Raw genomic sequence first — 15,404 nt, 5'->3', positions numbered from 1 at the left:
CTGCCCCTGGTCCTTGTCTCCACTGTCCCCCTGACCTTCACTGCCCCCTTGGTCCTGACCTCCACTGGCCCCCCTGGTCCTGACCATCTCCCAACCTCTTCACAGGCAGATAAGGACAACAAGACCAGGATAGGAACCTCAAGCCTGACCCCTCCCCCGCAAGCTGTGCATATAAAGTGCAGAGACGACTTCTTTTGCAGCAATGGGGTGTTTGTTCTGCAAAGTGAACGTGGCTGCGGCAGGGAAGTTGGGGAGCACAGAAGTGCACGAAAAAGCCGTGATGGCTCCTTACAGCCCCACTACCCGGATAGCGATGGTGACTGTAGTTGCAGCTGGATGTACACCCTAGCTGCCGTGCAGGCAGGGGTACCCAGGCAGGCATAGGACATTACACCAAGGACATTACAAAGCAGCCTCCCAGCTAAACGTCAGCTTTATTCAGATGCAGGGGACCAGGGGCTTCCCCAGCTTGATCCATGGGACACTTGACCCCTGTCCCCCACCTCACCCCAGAACCAGCCCTTTGCATCTAAACATCAGAACTCATCCTTTATGTCAAAATGGGGTTGGTCTTCAGGCTTGAAGTCCAGGTTGGGGCTGCCATCCTCGTGCAGGATCCTTCGGGCTGTGTAGCCAACAATGGGGTACTTGGCTTTGTACACCTTGCTGAAGACGTCATCCAGGGCCTCCAGCTCCTTGGCTGTGAGGCCCGTCTTGGGGAGAAGAAACGAGAGATGGGGGTGAGCCAATTGAATCTGACCACATTGTGTCTGGCACTGTCTTCTTTATACCCCTGACTAACCCCCTCCAGACCCCAAACGCAAGAGGAAAACACACTTAAGAAAGAAAAAAGAACCCCAAACCACCTTTATAAAAGAGAGAACACAAACACAGTCCTCGCCATCACAGATTAAGTAGTAAGTTTCTTGCATTTAGGGAAATTGTGGGAGTCAGCACATGTGAAGGACAAAAATGGATGAGGCTCACCCGGGGTTTGTGGTGACCCCGCTTGCCAGAAGTATGTGTGGGAAAACCATCTTAGATCAAATAACGGACAACTGCTGTGGTGTGACCCTTTTGTACACTGTGGAGATTGCTGTCATTGTCATTGTCACTGTGAAGATTGCTGTCAGTCTTCACAGTGACAATGACAGCATTGTTGATAAAGAGCTGACTGGCCAAGAGCTATACAGGAGGAGGTGAGATGGGAGGGCCAGACTTCGAGAACCCTGGGAAGGAGGAAGAGGGCCGAGTGACCAACCAGATGCAGAGGAAGCAGGAGGGGAACAGGATGAGCTGGAAAGGGCACCGCCATGTGGCTGAGCTCGGGTAAGAAGCGGGTTGATGTAAGCTGAAAGAGCTAGCGAGTAACATGCCTGAGCTACTGGCTGAGCATTTATAATTAATGGTAAGTCTCTGTGTGGTTATTCGGGGAGTCGGCAATCCTGATGAGAAACTCTGCCTACAGACAATGGACTTTTGAAGAAGCAGTTGTTAAGTATGCAGAGAAAGTGTGCAGAGGGTAAGTGAGGGTATTTATAGGATGTGAGTGCAGCAGGTGTGTGCAGCATGTGTGTGTGTGTGTGCAGTGTGCGTGTGTGCAGGGGTGAGTGTAATGTGTGTGTGCGAGCACGCATAGGTAAGAGCAGGGTGCATGTGCAGAGTGCCTGAGTGCAGGGTGTGGATGCAAAGTGTCTGTACAGAGGTAGAGTGCTGGGTGGGCGTGTGGGGGAAGAATGCAGGGGAGCATATAGGAATTACCATCCACAGGACACCCAGCTTGGGTGTGTGGCCCCATAGCCTGTGTCTACCTCTCTGTACTAGTACACATACCGTCTGCCATAATTTGGATGGAGAGTGTCACTTTATGAAAGGTCCCCGTGTCAGTGGTTTGGTCTCCAGGGCAGAGCTATTGGGAGGTGATGGGGCCTTTAAGGGAGGAGCCTAGCAAGTGGTCCTTACATTGAGTTTGCCCTCCACAGGAATTGTGGGACGCTAGCCACGCCCCCTTTCTCTTCTGCTTCCTGGTCATGAGGAGGATGGGTTTTTGCGTGCTCTAGCCATGAGGTAGTCAGTCATGGACAATAGCCTCCGGATTAATCCTTTTCTCTTCAGACATTGCTTTCAAGGCTGGAGAGACGGCTCGGTGTTTAGGGCACGCGCTCCTCTTGTAGAGGAGCCAGGTATGGTTCCCAGGACCCACACCAGGCAGTTCACAACTGCCTGAGTCCAGCTTCACGGAATCTGACGCCCTCTTCTGGCCTCTCTGGGCACCTGCAGGTGTGGTGCGCATAAACTGATGTAGGCGCGCACACAAATACACACACACACATACACACACACAAATAAAAATAATTTTTAAAGCTATTTATGCCAGATATTTTGTTATAGTAATAGAAGGTTAACTAAATCCTCCCCCTTAATTTACTTCTGCAGTATTATGGCTTAACAATTTGGCTTATCTCACTGGGAAGTGGTGACAAATCTCTGAGTTTGAGGCCAGCTTGGTCTGCACAGAGAGTTCCAGCCCAGACAGGGATACATAGTGACACCCTGTCTTAAAAAAACAATAAACAACAACAACAAAAAAAAACCAAGAACAAAATCCACAGCACAGGAACACTGCATTTTGACAATGTTCATCGGCTTACAGTGTCATGAGTGAGGTCTGCAGGATCCAGTGACATCTTGGCCACACCTCTGGTGGCGTCCTTCCCGGTCAAGGCATTATAGGGGGCTCCTCGCCCATAAAACTCTGCAGTGGGGGGGGAGAGCATAGGTGTTCATGGAGAGCATCCAGAAGCTTATACTTGGGGGTTCTCCAGCCCCCACAATCCTCAGAAAGGCTGCAGTCCTGAGGATGAACACCAGGACAGATGATGCTCCACCAATCCAGGACGGTGCTCCACCAATCCAGGACGGTGCTCCACCAATCCAGGACACGAGTGAAACATACCTACCAACTGAGCAATGATTTGCAGAAAACACACAATGAAATCTCTTTAAAAATTAAAATGTAAGTCATGCCTAATGATGTCATTAGCTAGGAAGGAGGCTGACACAGGAGGATTGCACGTTCAAGGCTGGCCTGCACCCACCTCAAAATAAGTATTTAAAAGGGGGGAAAGAGGAGGGGGGATGCTACCTTTATTATAGCACATAAAGTCCTGGTTCAGTCCTCTCTCTCTCTCTCTCTCTCTCTCTCTCTCTCTCTCTCTCTCTCTGTCTCTCTGTCTCTCTGTCTCTGTGTGTGTGTGTGGTGTTTGCTCTCTATGTATGTATGCATGTGTGTCTGTATGTATGCTTGTATGTATGTATGCATGCATGTATGTATGTATGTATGCATTCATGTATGTATGTAGGTGTATACACAAACACAGACAAGAAGAGCCTCTGGTCTCAAATGCTTCAGGAAACCAAGTCTCCTTCCACTATGTGATCTTACAGGATGGGTCATGAAAACCCACCTCCAGGGGCTGGAGAGAGGGCTCAGTGGTTAAGAGCACTGACTCTTGTACAGGACCCAAGTTCAATTCCCAGCACCCACATGATGGCTCACAGTCCTCTGTAATTCCAGTTCCAGGGAATCCAATGTCTTTCTGGCCTCTGTGAGTGCTGTAGGCACATGGTATGCAGACATACATGCAGGCCAGACACCCAGACACAAAATAAAAACCCACCTCCTGGCACTATGTGTAGATACGATCAGAGAAGCTGTGACATGGTATTGCAATGTTCTTTCACCTCCTACAACAGCAACTCTTACCTGGGGGGGGCACTTTTCTGGCTTCAACTGGAGTGCTCATTGAGTTTGAGCCGGATTCCACTGCCCCTCAAATAGGAACATGGCACTGACTGGAAATACTCTTGCTAAAACACTGACAGGGAGTAGCTCCATCAGGGCCTTCCAGAGGGAAGGGAGAGACCCTGCCTGACATAACCCTTTGCCTCACTCCTCCAGGCACCTGCTCCCGCCCTGAGTTCCCCAGAAAGAAAGGACCACTTACCCCTTCCAGAGGTGACATCAAACACCACTCCCTTCACGGCTAAGTAGATGGGCTGATCCTCCTGGAAAGCAGGGAAGAGTCGTGAGGAGCAGGGGAGAGGCCTGAGGAGCAGGGGATAAGATCTCTCCCTACAGGAGAGGCGTGAGGAGCAGGTCTCTCTCTACACGGGTAGGGAAGACTGCTTTCCACAAGCCGGGTAAGCAGTGGTGGTGGGTCCCAAGGCTTGACCCTATTAGGGAAGTCCTGTGTATATGTCAATAAAGCACTGTTGGCCAATAGGGAAGCAAGATAGGTGGGACTAGGAGTCCAGGAGGACTCTGGGTAGGAGAAACACAGGGAGTCAAGATGTAACTACATGGGGTAGGAAGCCCAGAAACTTCTCCGGTAAGAGAAATACTTAGATTAACAATTATGGGATAAATACTTAAGTCAGAGCTAGCCAGTAAGAAACAAGCAAGGCCAACAGCTTCATAATTAATACAGCGTCTTGTGTGTTTATTTGGGACTGATGTGGCTCTGGAACCAGGCTGGTGGGAAGGCTTCCCTTTACATGATCCTGGTAGGCACACCACCTCTCGGGCAATTCACCAAGTCCACCCATCCACCAAAGTGCCACGGCGTGGCAATGCCCTCCTGTGAAACAGTCAGGACTGGAGGCAGACGAGAGCGCCAGGCATGGTGGTGAACCCCGTAATCTCAGCACTGGCTGTTCTTCCGGAGAACTCGGGTTCGATTCCCAGTACCTTCATGGCATCTCACAACCGCCTGCAACTCCAGTTCCAGAGAATCTGACTCCTTCTGACCTCAGTGGGCACCAGGCGTGCACATGCACATGCCCATGTGCACGGACACAGGCGCAGGCAAAACAGCTCTTAAAAATTAAGTTGTCTGTGTGTCTAACTTTAGCCTGGGTGACGACCACCTTCCTGGGTGAGTGCCCACATGAACAGTTGTACCGTTAAGCACCGCCCCCCCACCCTCTCCCCTTCCCCCTCCCGCACTCGTTCAGCGACACCCTCCTTCCTGTAAACCTGGACCGCTTTGACAATCCGCTGACCTCTGCGGGACCCTCGTACAACCTGACCTTTGCCATCATTTCAAAGGGCATTGATGGACATTATACTCCTGTATCAGCTCTCTAGAAAGAGGGGAGACATGACCTTCGTCCATATGTGGAAAGGGATGCTGCAATGTCCAAAGTCACAAAGGGATTGGACATCATTCTGGCTGCTGCCACTCAAGAGAGACGGCCACAAAGCAGAAGGGCCTAGTCTACGTTTTGAGAATTGTAAACTCAAGAAGAACCAGATAACCAAGAAGAAAGAGACTGGCATTTTCCCAATGGAAAGTGTCTTAAATGTAATTCAGCTAGATGAGGGTGTGCACGCCTTTAATCCCAGCACTCAGGAGGCAGAGGCAGGCAGATCTCTGTGAGTTTGAGGCCAGCCTGGCCTACATAGTGAGTTCCTGGCCAGCCAGGGTGGGCTGGCTAAGTTTTGTCAAGTTGACATAAGCTAGAGACATTTTGGAAGAGGAAACCTCTGTTAAAAAATACCTACGTAAGACTGGCCTGTACCTGGTTTGTGGTTCATTTTCTTGATTGATGTGGGAGGGCCCAGAACACTACGGGCAGTGCTGCCCATGGCTGGTGGTCCCAGGTGCTACAAGAAAGCAGGCTGTGAGGAGTGAGCCGTTAGGCAGAACGCCCAGTGGCCTCTGCTTCAGTCCTTGTCCCCAGGTTCCTGCTCTGCTTGAGTTCCTGCTGTGACTCCTTCAGTGAACGGAATATGACGCAGAAGTGTAAGATGAAGTAAACCCTTTCCTCCCAAGCTGTCCTCAGTCATGGTTATTATGCTGCCCCCGCAGCAATAGAAACCCAAAGACACAGGGCTAAACAGTGAGACCTTGTCTCAGAAAACCAGAACAATGAAAGTGTAATTCCACAATTGTTGGCGGAAACTTTGAAGTTAAAACTGGAAGGAGTCTAGAAGATGCTAAGACACTTTCCCTATGGGTGAGGCTGTTAGTTGTGCATATGTGCAGAGGTGTGTGTGTGTGTGTGTGTGTGTTGAGAAACTGCCTACTCTGTAACATAGGCTAGCCTTGAACTCAGTTCTCCTGAATGTCTCCTGAGGGTTGAGGTTCCAGGCTTGCCCCACCACACCCTGCTGAGTAAGGCTGTTTGGACCCTAGGAGGTTAAATGATAGAGTGACCCAGAGGGGAAGGCAGGACGGACCACATGCTTTGGAACACACGGTTCCTCCCGCTCTCCCTGGATGACCACCAGAGGGCAGCCTTAGCCCAGGGAGAACTTGCCGGGGTATAGAGGAGAGCAGGGGCTCACAGTTGGGGCTCCAGGAGAGCATATACATGGCAGGAGGGACAAGCTCCCATTGTCCTTCACCTGGGTCACAGTGACCTCACCAGCTGGCCTTTCTGCCTGTCTCTGGCCAAGCAGAGGCCAATGTCATTGCCTCAATAGCACCAATGCAGGGGCCATGGAAGCCCTGGGCAGAGAGGGAGGAAGTGGCGTGTGGGCACAGCTGGCAGGTGGGCGTAGCCACTGTCCTGAGCACCTGTCCTCACCACCCTCTGGACCCAGGCCAGGGCTGAGCCAGACCAGCTCCTCAGCACCCCTCTCTGGAAACCAGGGAACCTGCTGTGGGTGGGTTTGTTTGTTTTTTTTTTTTCAGAGAAAACTCCACCCTCCTGGGGTGAGGCCATGTTCTTCTAACACATCCACCCAGAAGTGCTGGAAACCAAAGTTTATCAATACTCAGCCAGGTGAGGAAGAGACCTCATCTACAGGCAGGTGACTTTACATAAAGGAAGTCATCCCAGATACTCTGGATGAGCATGACCTGCCCCAACCCACTGAAAGGCCATGCAGTTCCCTGAGGAAAAAGGAACTCCACCTAGGTGGGCATGGTGGTGCCTGCCTTAAGATCTCTGTGAGTTCTCCGGGCACTCCGGTCTACATATTGAGTCCAGGATAGCTAGAACTACATAGTAAGACCCTGTCTCAACAGCCCCTTCCAGGGAGAAAGAAAGGAAGGGGGGAGGAGAGAGAGAAAGACAGAGACAGAGACAGAGAGGAAAATCTACCTGCTGGAGGATTCCAGCCTCCTTCCTGGTCCAGCCTGCCTAGTTAGCCAGCCCCACCATCTACAAACTATTGTAATAACATCTCCCCCTCTCTCTGATGCCAACACCATACAGTTGAAAATAAGGCAGCTGTGAGACTTGGTAACTTGGCCCAAATCATACAGCACAACAGGAATGCAAGCCCAGGTACCGTCCAAAGGTTTAAGGTTTGGAGTGACCAAAGAATGCATCACATTGTTTATTATGTCATGGGGGGGAGGGGCAGCTACTGGTAATTTCCCAGGACCCGAAACTTAGACCAGAGCCATTTCTGGTACACTGAGCTCTGCTATTCTTCCCGGGGCACCCCTCCCTTGGCTCCTCCCACCCTGAGCTTCCGGCTCTCCACCCTAAGTTCCAATCCCCAACATGACTAATGTAAAAGCTAGGGTCTTTCTCAGTCCTTGGCCTGCAGTCTCTGGGTGTGCCTTTCCTTGGAGTGTGGGCTGGGGGTGTGGTCAAGATACAGATGAACATACAGGTGAATGCACAGAACTCTGCAGAGGGTGGTACTCACAGACAGGAGAGACGAATCCTCTTCCAGGTTCTCCCCCTTGAATATGCTCTTTCCGGCAGCGGCAAGTGATCGGGAGCCAGTCACCCACTAGCAACCCTGGGTTTCTATTCTGGATGCTCCCATGAGTAACGCTCCACAGAAACCACACTGCACACCTCCATCCGTTAGGGAGGAATGGACCGCCTCGCTAGGTTGCTAAACTGTTCTCTGCACACGTCTGCACCAAGAGCTCCTTCCTGCTGTCCCTTAACACGAGTCACGCCCCCCAGACACACACACACACACACATCATGTTCCTACCCTGTGTCCTCACGGACCCATGGGTCTCAACGAGTAGTTCTCAACCTTCGCAACGCTGTGACCTTTTGATACAGTTCCTCGTGTTGTGGTGACCCCCAACCATAAAACCATTTTTGTTGCCACTACTTCATGACTGTAAATTTGCTACCGTTATGAATCATAACACAAATATCTGTGTTTTCAGATGGTCTTAGGGGATCCCTGTGAAAGGGTCGTTTCATCCAAAGGGGTCAGCTGCTGGCCTAAGCTGTCACTCATAAGGATATGCTTTGGAGTGACCCTTGTAATATTTGGCCTGTGTAAGGCCGGCTAACACAGAGGAGAGGCTCGAATACAGGCAGCAAAGCAACACTGGTCCCTCCCTCCTGTAACACCGAGCACTTCAGTTTCCCCATCGGTAAAGGCAGGGGATTCATTCCTAGAAAGCACTGCAATGCCATGGAACTGATTCTCCCAAACTAGATTCCAGCTTCCTCCCACCTAAAGTAGCCGCCCACATTGGGGGGAGGGGCTGCTTCCCTCTCTGTATTCATCCCCTCGGACCCAGACACTAAATGGGGTTAGATGGGTGGGTTTCAGAAAACCTGGGACACCCGGGGCAGGAAAAGAGAGGGCTGAGAAGGCCTGGATCATCCTGGCTTGCCCCAGTCCCCCTGTCCCAGGGAGCGCGCTCTGGCTGGCCACTGGACAAACCGCAGGCCCTGTGGCCCCAGCCCACGTTCACACTAAAATCTAGAAGGGTCTGAGGTTTGTACTCAAACCCGCAGCGCCAAGGCGGAGCGAGGGAAGTGTGGGGTGGGGCGTGAGGGCAACGCTCGGCCTCCACCAAGGGCCTTGCGTGGGTCCCGTGCCACCGGCTGGGGCCTGGGGACAGCAGCGGGCCCAGGCCGGGCCGCCTACCTCCTCGCCGCTGTAGCGGGCCAGCTCCTCCTCCGTGAAGAGCCGCACCGGGGGCCCGCGCTCCACGGGGCGCGGCGTCTGCCCAGCGCGGGCTGGAGGCACCAGGGTCAGAGCCAGCACCAGGGCGAGCGCCGCCAGCGGCCGCAGCCGCCACCCGGGCGCAGGGCGCGCCATAGACCGCGAGGAGCGGGCGGGAGGACGGCGGGGCGGAGCATCGTCGGCACCTAGGGAGGGGCTCTGTAAGGCATGACCCAGCCTTGTTAACCGACTTCTCTCTCTCTTCCTTTCTCTGAGACTTAGTACTACTATGTGGCCTATAATGTTCTTGAGCTGTCGGTGATTCCCCCTGCCTCAGCTTCCAGAAAACTGGAATTACAGGCTAGGGGCACCAAGCCCAGCTAACTTGCCTCTCCCTTCCTTCCTTCCTTCCTTCCTTCCTTCCTTCCTTCCTTCCTTCCTTCCTTCCTTCCTTCCTTCCTTCCTTCCTTCATTTCCCTCCCTCTTTCCTCCCTCCCTCCCTCCCTTCCTCCCTCCATCCCTCCCTCCCTCCCTCTCTTCCTTCCTTCTAAGTTTTCACTCTAGTTTGTGTCTGTACCAAGGCTGGCCTTGCAGGAAGTCTGCCTCCCACCCTGGCTCTTTTTATAGGATTGTGCTGTAACTGACATGACTGTGGCCTTTAGGCCACACATAAGTTGACAACAACGTCCAGCACTCTGTCTGGCTGCTCTGGCTCCTTCTCCCGCAGGCCTGTGTGCCAGGACCCTCTTGAAATCAAAAGCCCCTTCCTGGGATTTCCGCTGACCACATCTAGCTGCCAACTTCCCAGAGACGCCAAGGATCACTTTATAACTGAATAACGTGTCCACCAGGCACCCTAGTGTCTACCCGAACCCAGATTCTCCAGGTACCCCCAAGTGCCCTCCGCTACTCTAACCCAGACTCATTTTTACAAATGCTTGGAAGCAATAGCTTTCTGCAGAGAAGATAGAAACTGAAGCTGTAGAGGTTGCTCAGTGGTTAGGGTCACCAGCGGCTCTTCCAGAGGACCTGGGCTCAACTCCCAGCACCTACTTGGCGGCTCAGCTCGCAACCATCAGTAACTCCAGTTCCAGAGTCCCTGATGCCCTTTCTGACCTCTGTGAGCAACTGGCCCTTTCTCTTTCCCTTTCCCTGGAGCTGCCAGCCTCAGGCAGCACTTCCTCGGGACTGAATTCAATGGAAACGCTGCTCTAAATAAATCATTTATTCCCCCCCCCTGCCCCGCCCCACCCCGGGATAAAATGCCTCACCAATATCTCAGCGATGCCCTTGGGTTCCTTATTCCACCGTCAATTTGGCAGTCAGACTTAACCATCACAAACAGGTAGCAATAGCTTCCCACTACCCATAAGGTAACTAAGGTCCAGGCAGGTTAACTACCAAGACCACGGGGGCAGTCAGAGCAGAGTCGAGACTTGGGCATCTGGGTGCCAGGTTCCCGCTTTTTACTATGGGCCCTCTGCTGTCTCTGGGTGGAGTTTGAGTGAAGTGACACGGACAGCTGTGCGTACAAGCCGAGGGCTCAGAGAGCCGGTAGTGATGGGGTCACACACTTTGGGAGTGGGGTCTGTTTCCTAGGGCCACCGTACTGAAGGGCCACAAACTGGATGATTTGTAGATGTGCCCAATTTTATGGCGTTGTGACATGTTGTCATCTACGAAGTTTGTGTTTGAGAACTGTGCGATCTTGTTACAAAAAAAACAATCAAATATTTTAAGTAAGTTTGTGATTTTTTTCAAATTTTATTTATTATATATATAGTATTGTGTCTACATGTATCCCTGCAGGTCAGAAGAGGGCACCAGATCTCATTACAGATGGTTGTGAGCCATCATGTGGTTGCTGGGAATTGAACTCAGGACCTCTGGAAGAGTAGCAAGTACTCTTAACCTCTGAGCCGTCTCTCCAGCCCCCAAGTTTGTGATTTTGCGTTGGGCTGGGTCCATAGCTGTCCCCGGGCACACGTGACCCAGGGATGGAGTGGACGCCTGCACCATCATGTAAGTAACTGGACCCACTTCGGCTTGCTGGACTGTGTCAGTCCAGGCTGCTTCTGTTGTCACACGTGGTCCTCCTGTCCTGCGTCACTGTCTGTGGTGGTTTGAATGAGGACACCTCCCATAGGCTTGTAGGTCTGAAAGCTTCATCCCCCGTTGTCGCAACTGTTTGGAAAAGATTAGGAAGTATGACCTTGTTGGAGGAGAGATGTGTCACTGGGGGTGGCTTTGAGGTTTCAAAAGGTTTGTAGAGCTCTAGAGTTCTCAGAGCTTTCTCTCTGCCTCATGGTTGCAGATCAAGCAAGATGTGGGCCCCGCGCCACCCTCACGGACTCTAAACTCTGAAACTGAAAGCAAATCAAATGCTCATGGTGTTGTATCACAGCAATAGGGAAGAAAGGAAGACACCTTCCATCTTTTCATAAGGACACAGGTCCTATTGGATACGGCCTCTCCCACTCCACTTTAAGTCCCATTAAATCTTCAGCGGCCCTATTTCCAACGAGGTCACATTCTGAAGTACTTACGAACATTTTGAGGGGACACGAGCTCATTCAATGTTCTAGGATAGAGAGTAATTGAAGCCATGAGACAGGGCCCCAGGGAACCGGAGGACAGGAGATAGTTTTGAAGATAGTTTTGAAGCCGCTCACCTTTGTGGAGCCAGGAGGAGGAGCCAGAGCACAAGACCGGGAGAGAAGAGGGTATCAGCTGGGGGTCCCAGAAGCCTGGAGGGAAAGTGTGTGGAGGTTGGGGTCTAGTGCAGCAGGGAGGACCAGGGTAAGAAGCATGAGGGGCGGGAGGACGGCTCAGAGGTACAGCGCTTGCCTTGCAAGCCTCACTGAGTTCATACCCTGGAGCCTGCATGAAGGTGGGAGGGAACAGACTACAAAAGTTGTCTTCTGACCTCCGTGGACACACTGTGGCGTGTACACACAGGACCCACAATCTCACACGTGCATACTGTCTTCTGACCTCCGTGGACACACTGTGGCGTGTACACACAGGACCCACAATCTCACACGTGCATACTGTCTTCTGACCTCCATGGACACACCGTGGCGTGTGCACACAGGACCCACAATCTCACACGCGCTTGCTTATAATACATCAAGCAAACAGGAAGAGACATGAGGAAACAGGCATGAGGTGTGACAAAACAGAAGTCTTGCTCTTTTGAAGCGTGACTGCCCAGGAGGGTGGAAGAGGCCTTGGGGAGATCAAGGGCTGAAAACCCTATTTTTATGGCCTCTCTGTATCCCCACAACAAAGCCGCAGGAATGAGGGAGCTGGGTGTCTTAGCCACTTCTGGATCCCGTGTGGGCATGGCAGTGTATGTGTTAAACTGGGTTGACTATTGGCGTTAGCCAGTGTTGACTCCAAACGTGCCGTTGTCCAGTATGGCTGGGGTAGATTTACCTGGTTCCTTTCGGCTACAAAGTCCTATGTGTCACCATACATTCCATCAGCTACCCTTTTACCAATACAGCAAGAAATTTATTTAGTTGCTTGTATTTTTCTTTGGTAAATGTCTTACTTAGGGTTTCTATTGCTATGATAAAATATCATGACCAAAGGTAACTTGGGGAGGAAAGGGTTTATTTCACCTTACAGCTTTTAAATCCATCATCCAGGGAAGTAGGGGCAGGAGCTGAAGCAGAGGTCATGGAAGAATGCTTCTCTGCTGGCTTGCTCCTCATGGCTTGGTCAAGCTGCTTTCTCAGAGAACCCAGGACCACCGACCCAGGGTAGCACTGCCCAAGTGAGCCGGGCCCTCCCCCATGTATCATCGATAAAGAAAATGCATCACAGGCCAGTCTGATGGGGCCAGGTTTCCATGTCCAGTTCCCTCCTCCAGAATGACTCCAGCTTGTGTCAAGTTGACGTAAAACCAACCAGTACCGTGAGCTCTAGTTAAGTGAGATGGCTGAGCCAGTATTCTATTAGTAAACTTAACCACTTTTTGTCGAGCACCTGCACTGTCTTAGGTGCTATACAAACTGTCCATAGCTGCTCCTCGGGCTTCAGCTATGATCAAATGTGTATTGTCTATATACTGGCCCATTTAATAGATGTAAGAGCAGAGGATCAGGGGTTGGGGGGGACGGTGTGATGTAAGACAAACAAAAGAAACCCACTTCTCCCTGGTACACCGGGCAGGTGCTGAGAACTGTTAAACTTTTATCAAAGATTTGTTACGTTCTTAAGTACTCCTTCTGATGATCACTTCTGATAGATAGGCAAAGGCATTTGCCAGGTAGGGCAATTGGATGCCATAACAAACCTTGGTTGGGCTGTCCTGGCTCTCTCAGGCAGAAAGAGGGTCAGCTGACCACCTTATGGCTGCATCAGCCATTCTGAACATTGCCCAGGAGCCTTAGAAAACTACCCAGCTATTGCAACCCATTGCTTTGGCTTTTTTTTTTTTTTTTTTTTTTTTTTTGGTTTTTTGAGACAGGGTTTCTTTGTATTGTTTTGGAGGCTGTCCTGGAACTCACTCTGTAGACCAGGCTGGCCTAGAACTCACAGAGATCCACCTGCCTCTGCCTCCCGAGTGCTGGGATTAAAGGCGTGCGCCACCACTGCCCGGCTGCTTTGGCTCTTGAAGGTGCAACCTCAGCCAGGGTTGTTTCACGCAGTCCATAACAGACTCCTTGCTATCACAAGCCTGGTGGAACTCTAGGTAACTGACAGCCATTTTAGTTAGGCCAGATGAAGGGCACTCCCACCTGGTGGCCCAGCAGGGGGACCCGTGACTGGTAAAAACACAAACCTTCACTTGCTTGTGGCGCTTTTTTCTGTGATTGGTTTGACACCCCTTCTCTGACTATATAAACAGACTGTTAAGCTCACTCAGTGAGAGGATCCCTCTCCCACAGCATGCTGCCTCCCTTGGGGTCCCAACATGAGGCCCAAGAAGAAGCGTTCTTTAGTGGCCTTGTGTTGCCTACTTTTAGAGGTACAGGCTGAGCAGGAAGCAGGAAGCCAGCAGCGTCGGGTGGGGACAGGAGAGCAGCAACAACAGCCTAAGCTGAGCACTCAGAAGGCTGAGCTGCAAAAGCAGCAAGACAGCCAGCTGCTTGGCAGCCGAAGGAGAAGCCGCTGGACAGTGGGAGAGCATGGCCAGCCCAGGGACAAGGATGACAAACACAGAGAGTCGGGACCAAGGCTGGAGAAAGCAAGCCTGAAAAGAGAAATCATAGGACCTGGTTACTGGAAGACTCCCAGGAGCTGTCAGGACTTGAGAGTCTCAGACTCCGTAGGTTCAGGAGCTGGAATACGGGCTGCTGTCAAGGCTGGGAACCAGCAAGGGTGGTAACATTGTAGAGCCAAGGGCCCTGGCATCCAGGTGTATGTAAGAGCTACATGTGTAACTATGTAACAGGACCCCGTAGCTAAGGGTCCTACTCCCGAGGCCTGGGTGAGAGCTGTCAACACTAGAGGGAGCCACCCGCTGCTGCTCACACTCGTCTGGGGGCACTTCCAGCTACCGCTGGTCAGCGCCTTGAGACGTAAGACCTTCCAAAGACAAGTGTTTCCAGAGTTCCACCCAGGCTGCCCCGAGGTGGTTGGCGCCACTAAGCTTGCCGCCTAGCGGGGAAGGAGTCAAGTGTCATGAGCAGGTTCGGAGCCAAGCTGCAGCTGCAGGGGCACAGAGCCGTGCTCCCTCGCTGAGGTTTAATACGCAGCCTCTGTCTGCTTCACAGCTGAGTGGCTCTAGGCAGTGAGAGGAGGAGGAGGATGTGGTCCCCCGAGGGCACCCCGCCACAGCACAGACATTCCATTCTCCCCACAGCCACAGCTTGTGGCTCCAGGCTGGACAGGTACGTGGGTGTTAGCCGAATGACCCTTTTTGCTTCTTACGAGGTACTGTGAAACGGTTGTGTTGGCTGTAGAGGTAGACCAAAGGAGGGCTCAGAACACGGCGAGGATCGTGGGCGGGGGCGGGGGGGGGGGTGGACAGAGCCAGGCTTCCAAGTGTGCAGCCTGAGGATGAAGGAACCCGCTGAAGTGATGGCTAAGCGGTTAGAAGCACTTGTTACTCCTGCAGAGGAAGGACCTGGGTCTGGTTCCCAGCACCACATAGGAGGCTGGGGTGTGTGTGATGCCCTCTGGCCTCCAAGGTCACCTGCACACAGGACGTACAGTTGCGAGCGCCCACGCATGTACATGCACACACACACACACCATAAATAAATAAATCTTAAAAAAGAATAAAGATTATATGACTTGGAGAAAGGTGTAATCCTAGGACTTGGGAAGCTGAGACACACTTGCTGCCTATGAATTCGAGGCCAGCTTGAGCTACAAAGGGAGACACCGTCTCCTTCCACCCCCTTCAGAATTTTCTTGGTCCTCTCCCAGATGAAATTAACTTCGTGGTCACCACCTCTCCTTATCCTTCCTGGTACAAGGTATCTCCAGCGCCTCAATTTCCCCAATCTGTAAGAAAAATGTTCCTGTTGCAGGATGCCTGGAGGGATCAAGACATATAAGC

The 15,404-nt window shown here is 51.9% G+C and overlaps 1 protein-coding gene across 1 annotated transcript; it reads right to left on the bottom strand.

Annotated features, from left to right (window-relative positions):
* Window positions 1–415: 415 nt before the first annotated feature.
* Window positions 416–9,064, bottom strand: Nenf (neudesin neurotrophic factor). Its single transcript, XM_005082873.4, has 4 exons — window positions 8,870–9,064; window positions 4,008–4,068; window positions 2,652–2,755; window positions 416–713 (listed from the first exon to the last, which is right to left on the bottom strand). The coding sequence occupies exons 1-4, from the start codon at window positions 9,041–9,043 to the stop codon at window positions 537–539; spliced, it is 516 nt and encodes a 171-aa protein (XP_005082930.1). The 5' UTR covers window positions 9,044–9,064; the 3' UTR covers window positions 416–536.
* Window positions 9,065–15,404: the final 6,340 nt, after the last annotated feature.

This window comes from Mesocricetus auratus, unplaced genomic scaffold (assembly GCF_017639785.1).
Source record: "Mesocricetus auratus isolate SY011 unplaced genomic scaffold, BCM_Maur_2.0 Super-Scaffold_100676, whole genome shotgun sequence".
NCBI lineage: Eukaryota > Metazoa > Chordata > Mammalia > Rodentia > Cricetidae > Mesocricetus > Mesocricetus auratus.
The sequence above is the reverse complement of the archived record's forward strand: the minus strand, read 5'-3'. Positions and strand labels throughout refer to the sequence as shown.

Coding starts and splice junctions, on each gene's coding strand:
- Nenf (XM_005082873.4), bottom strand. CDS start 9,043: ATGGCGCGCCCTGCGCCCGGGTGGCGGCTGCGGCCGCTGGCGGCGCTC. Junction 2,756..4,007: donor TGATGTCACCTCTGGAAGGG/GTAAGTGGTCCT, acceptor CCCCCACTGCAG/AGTTTTATGGGCGAGGAGCC. Junction 714..2,651: donor CAGACCTCACTCATGACACT/GTAAGCCGATGA, acceptor CTTCTCCCCAAG/ACGGGCCTCACAGCCAAGGA.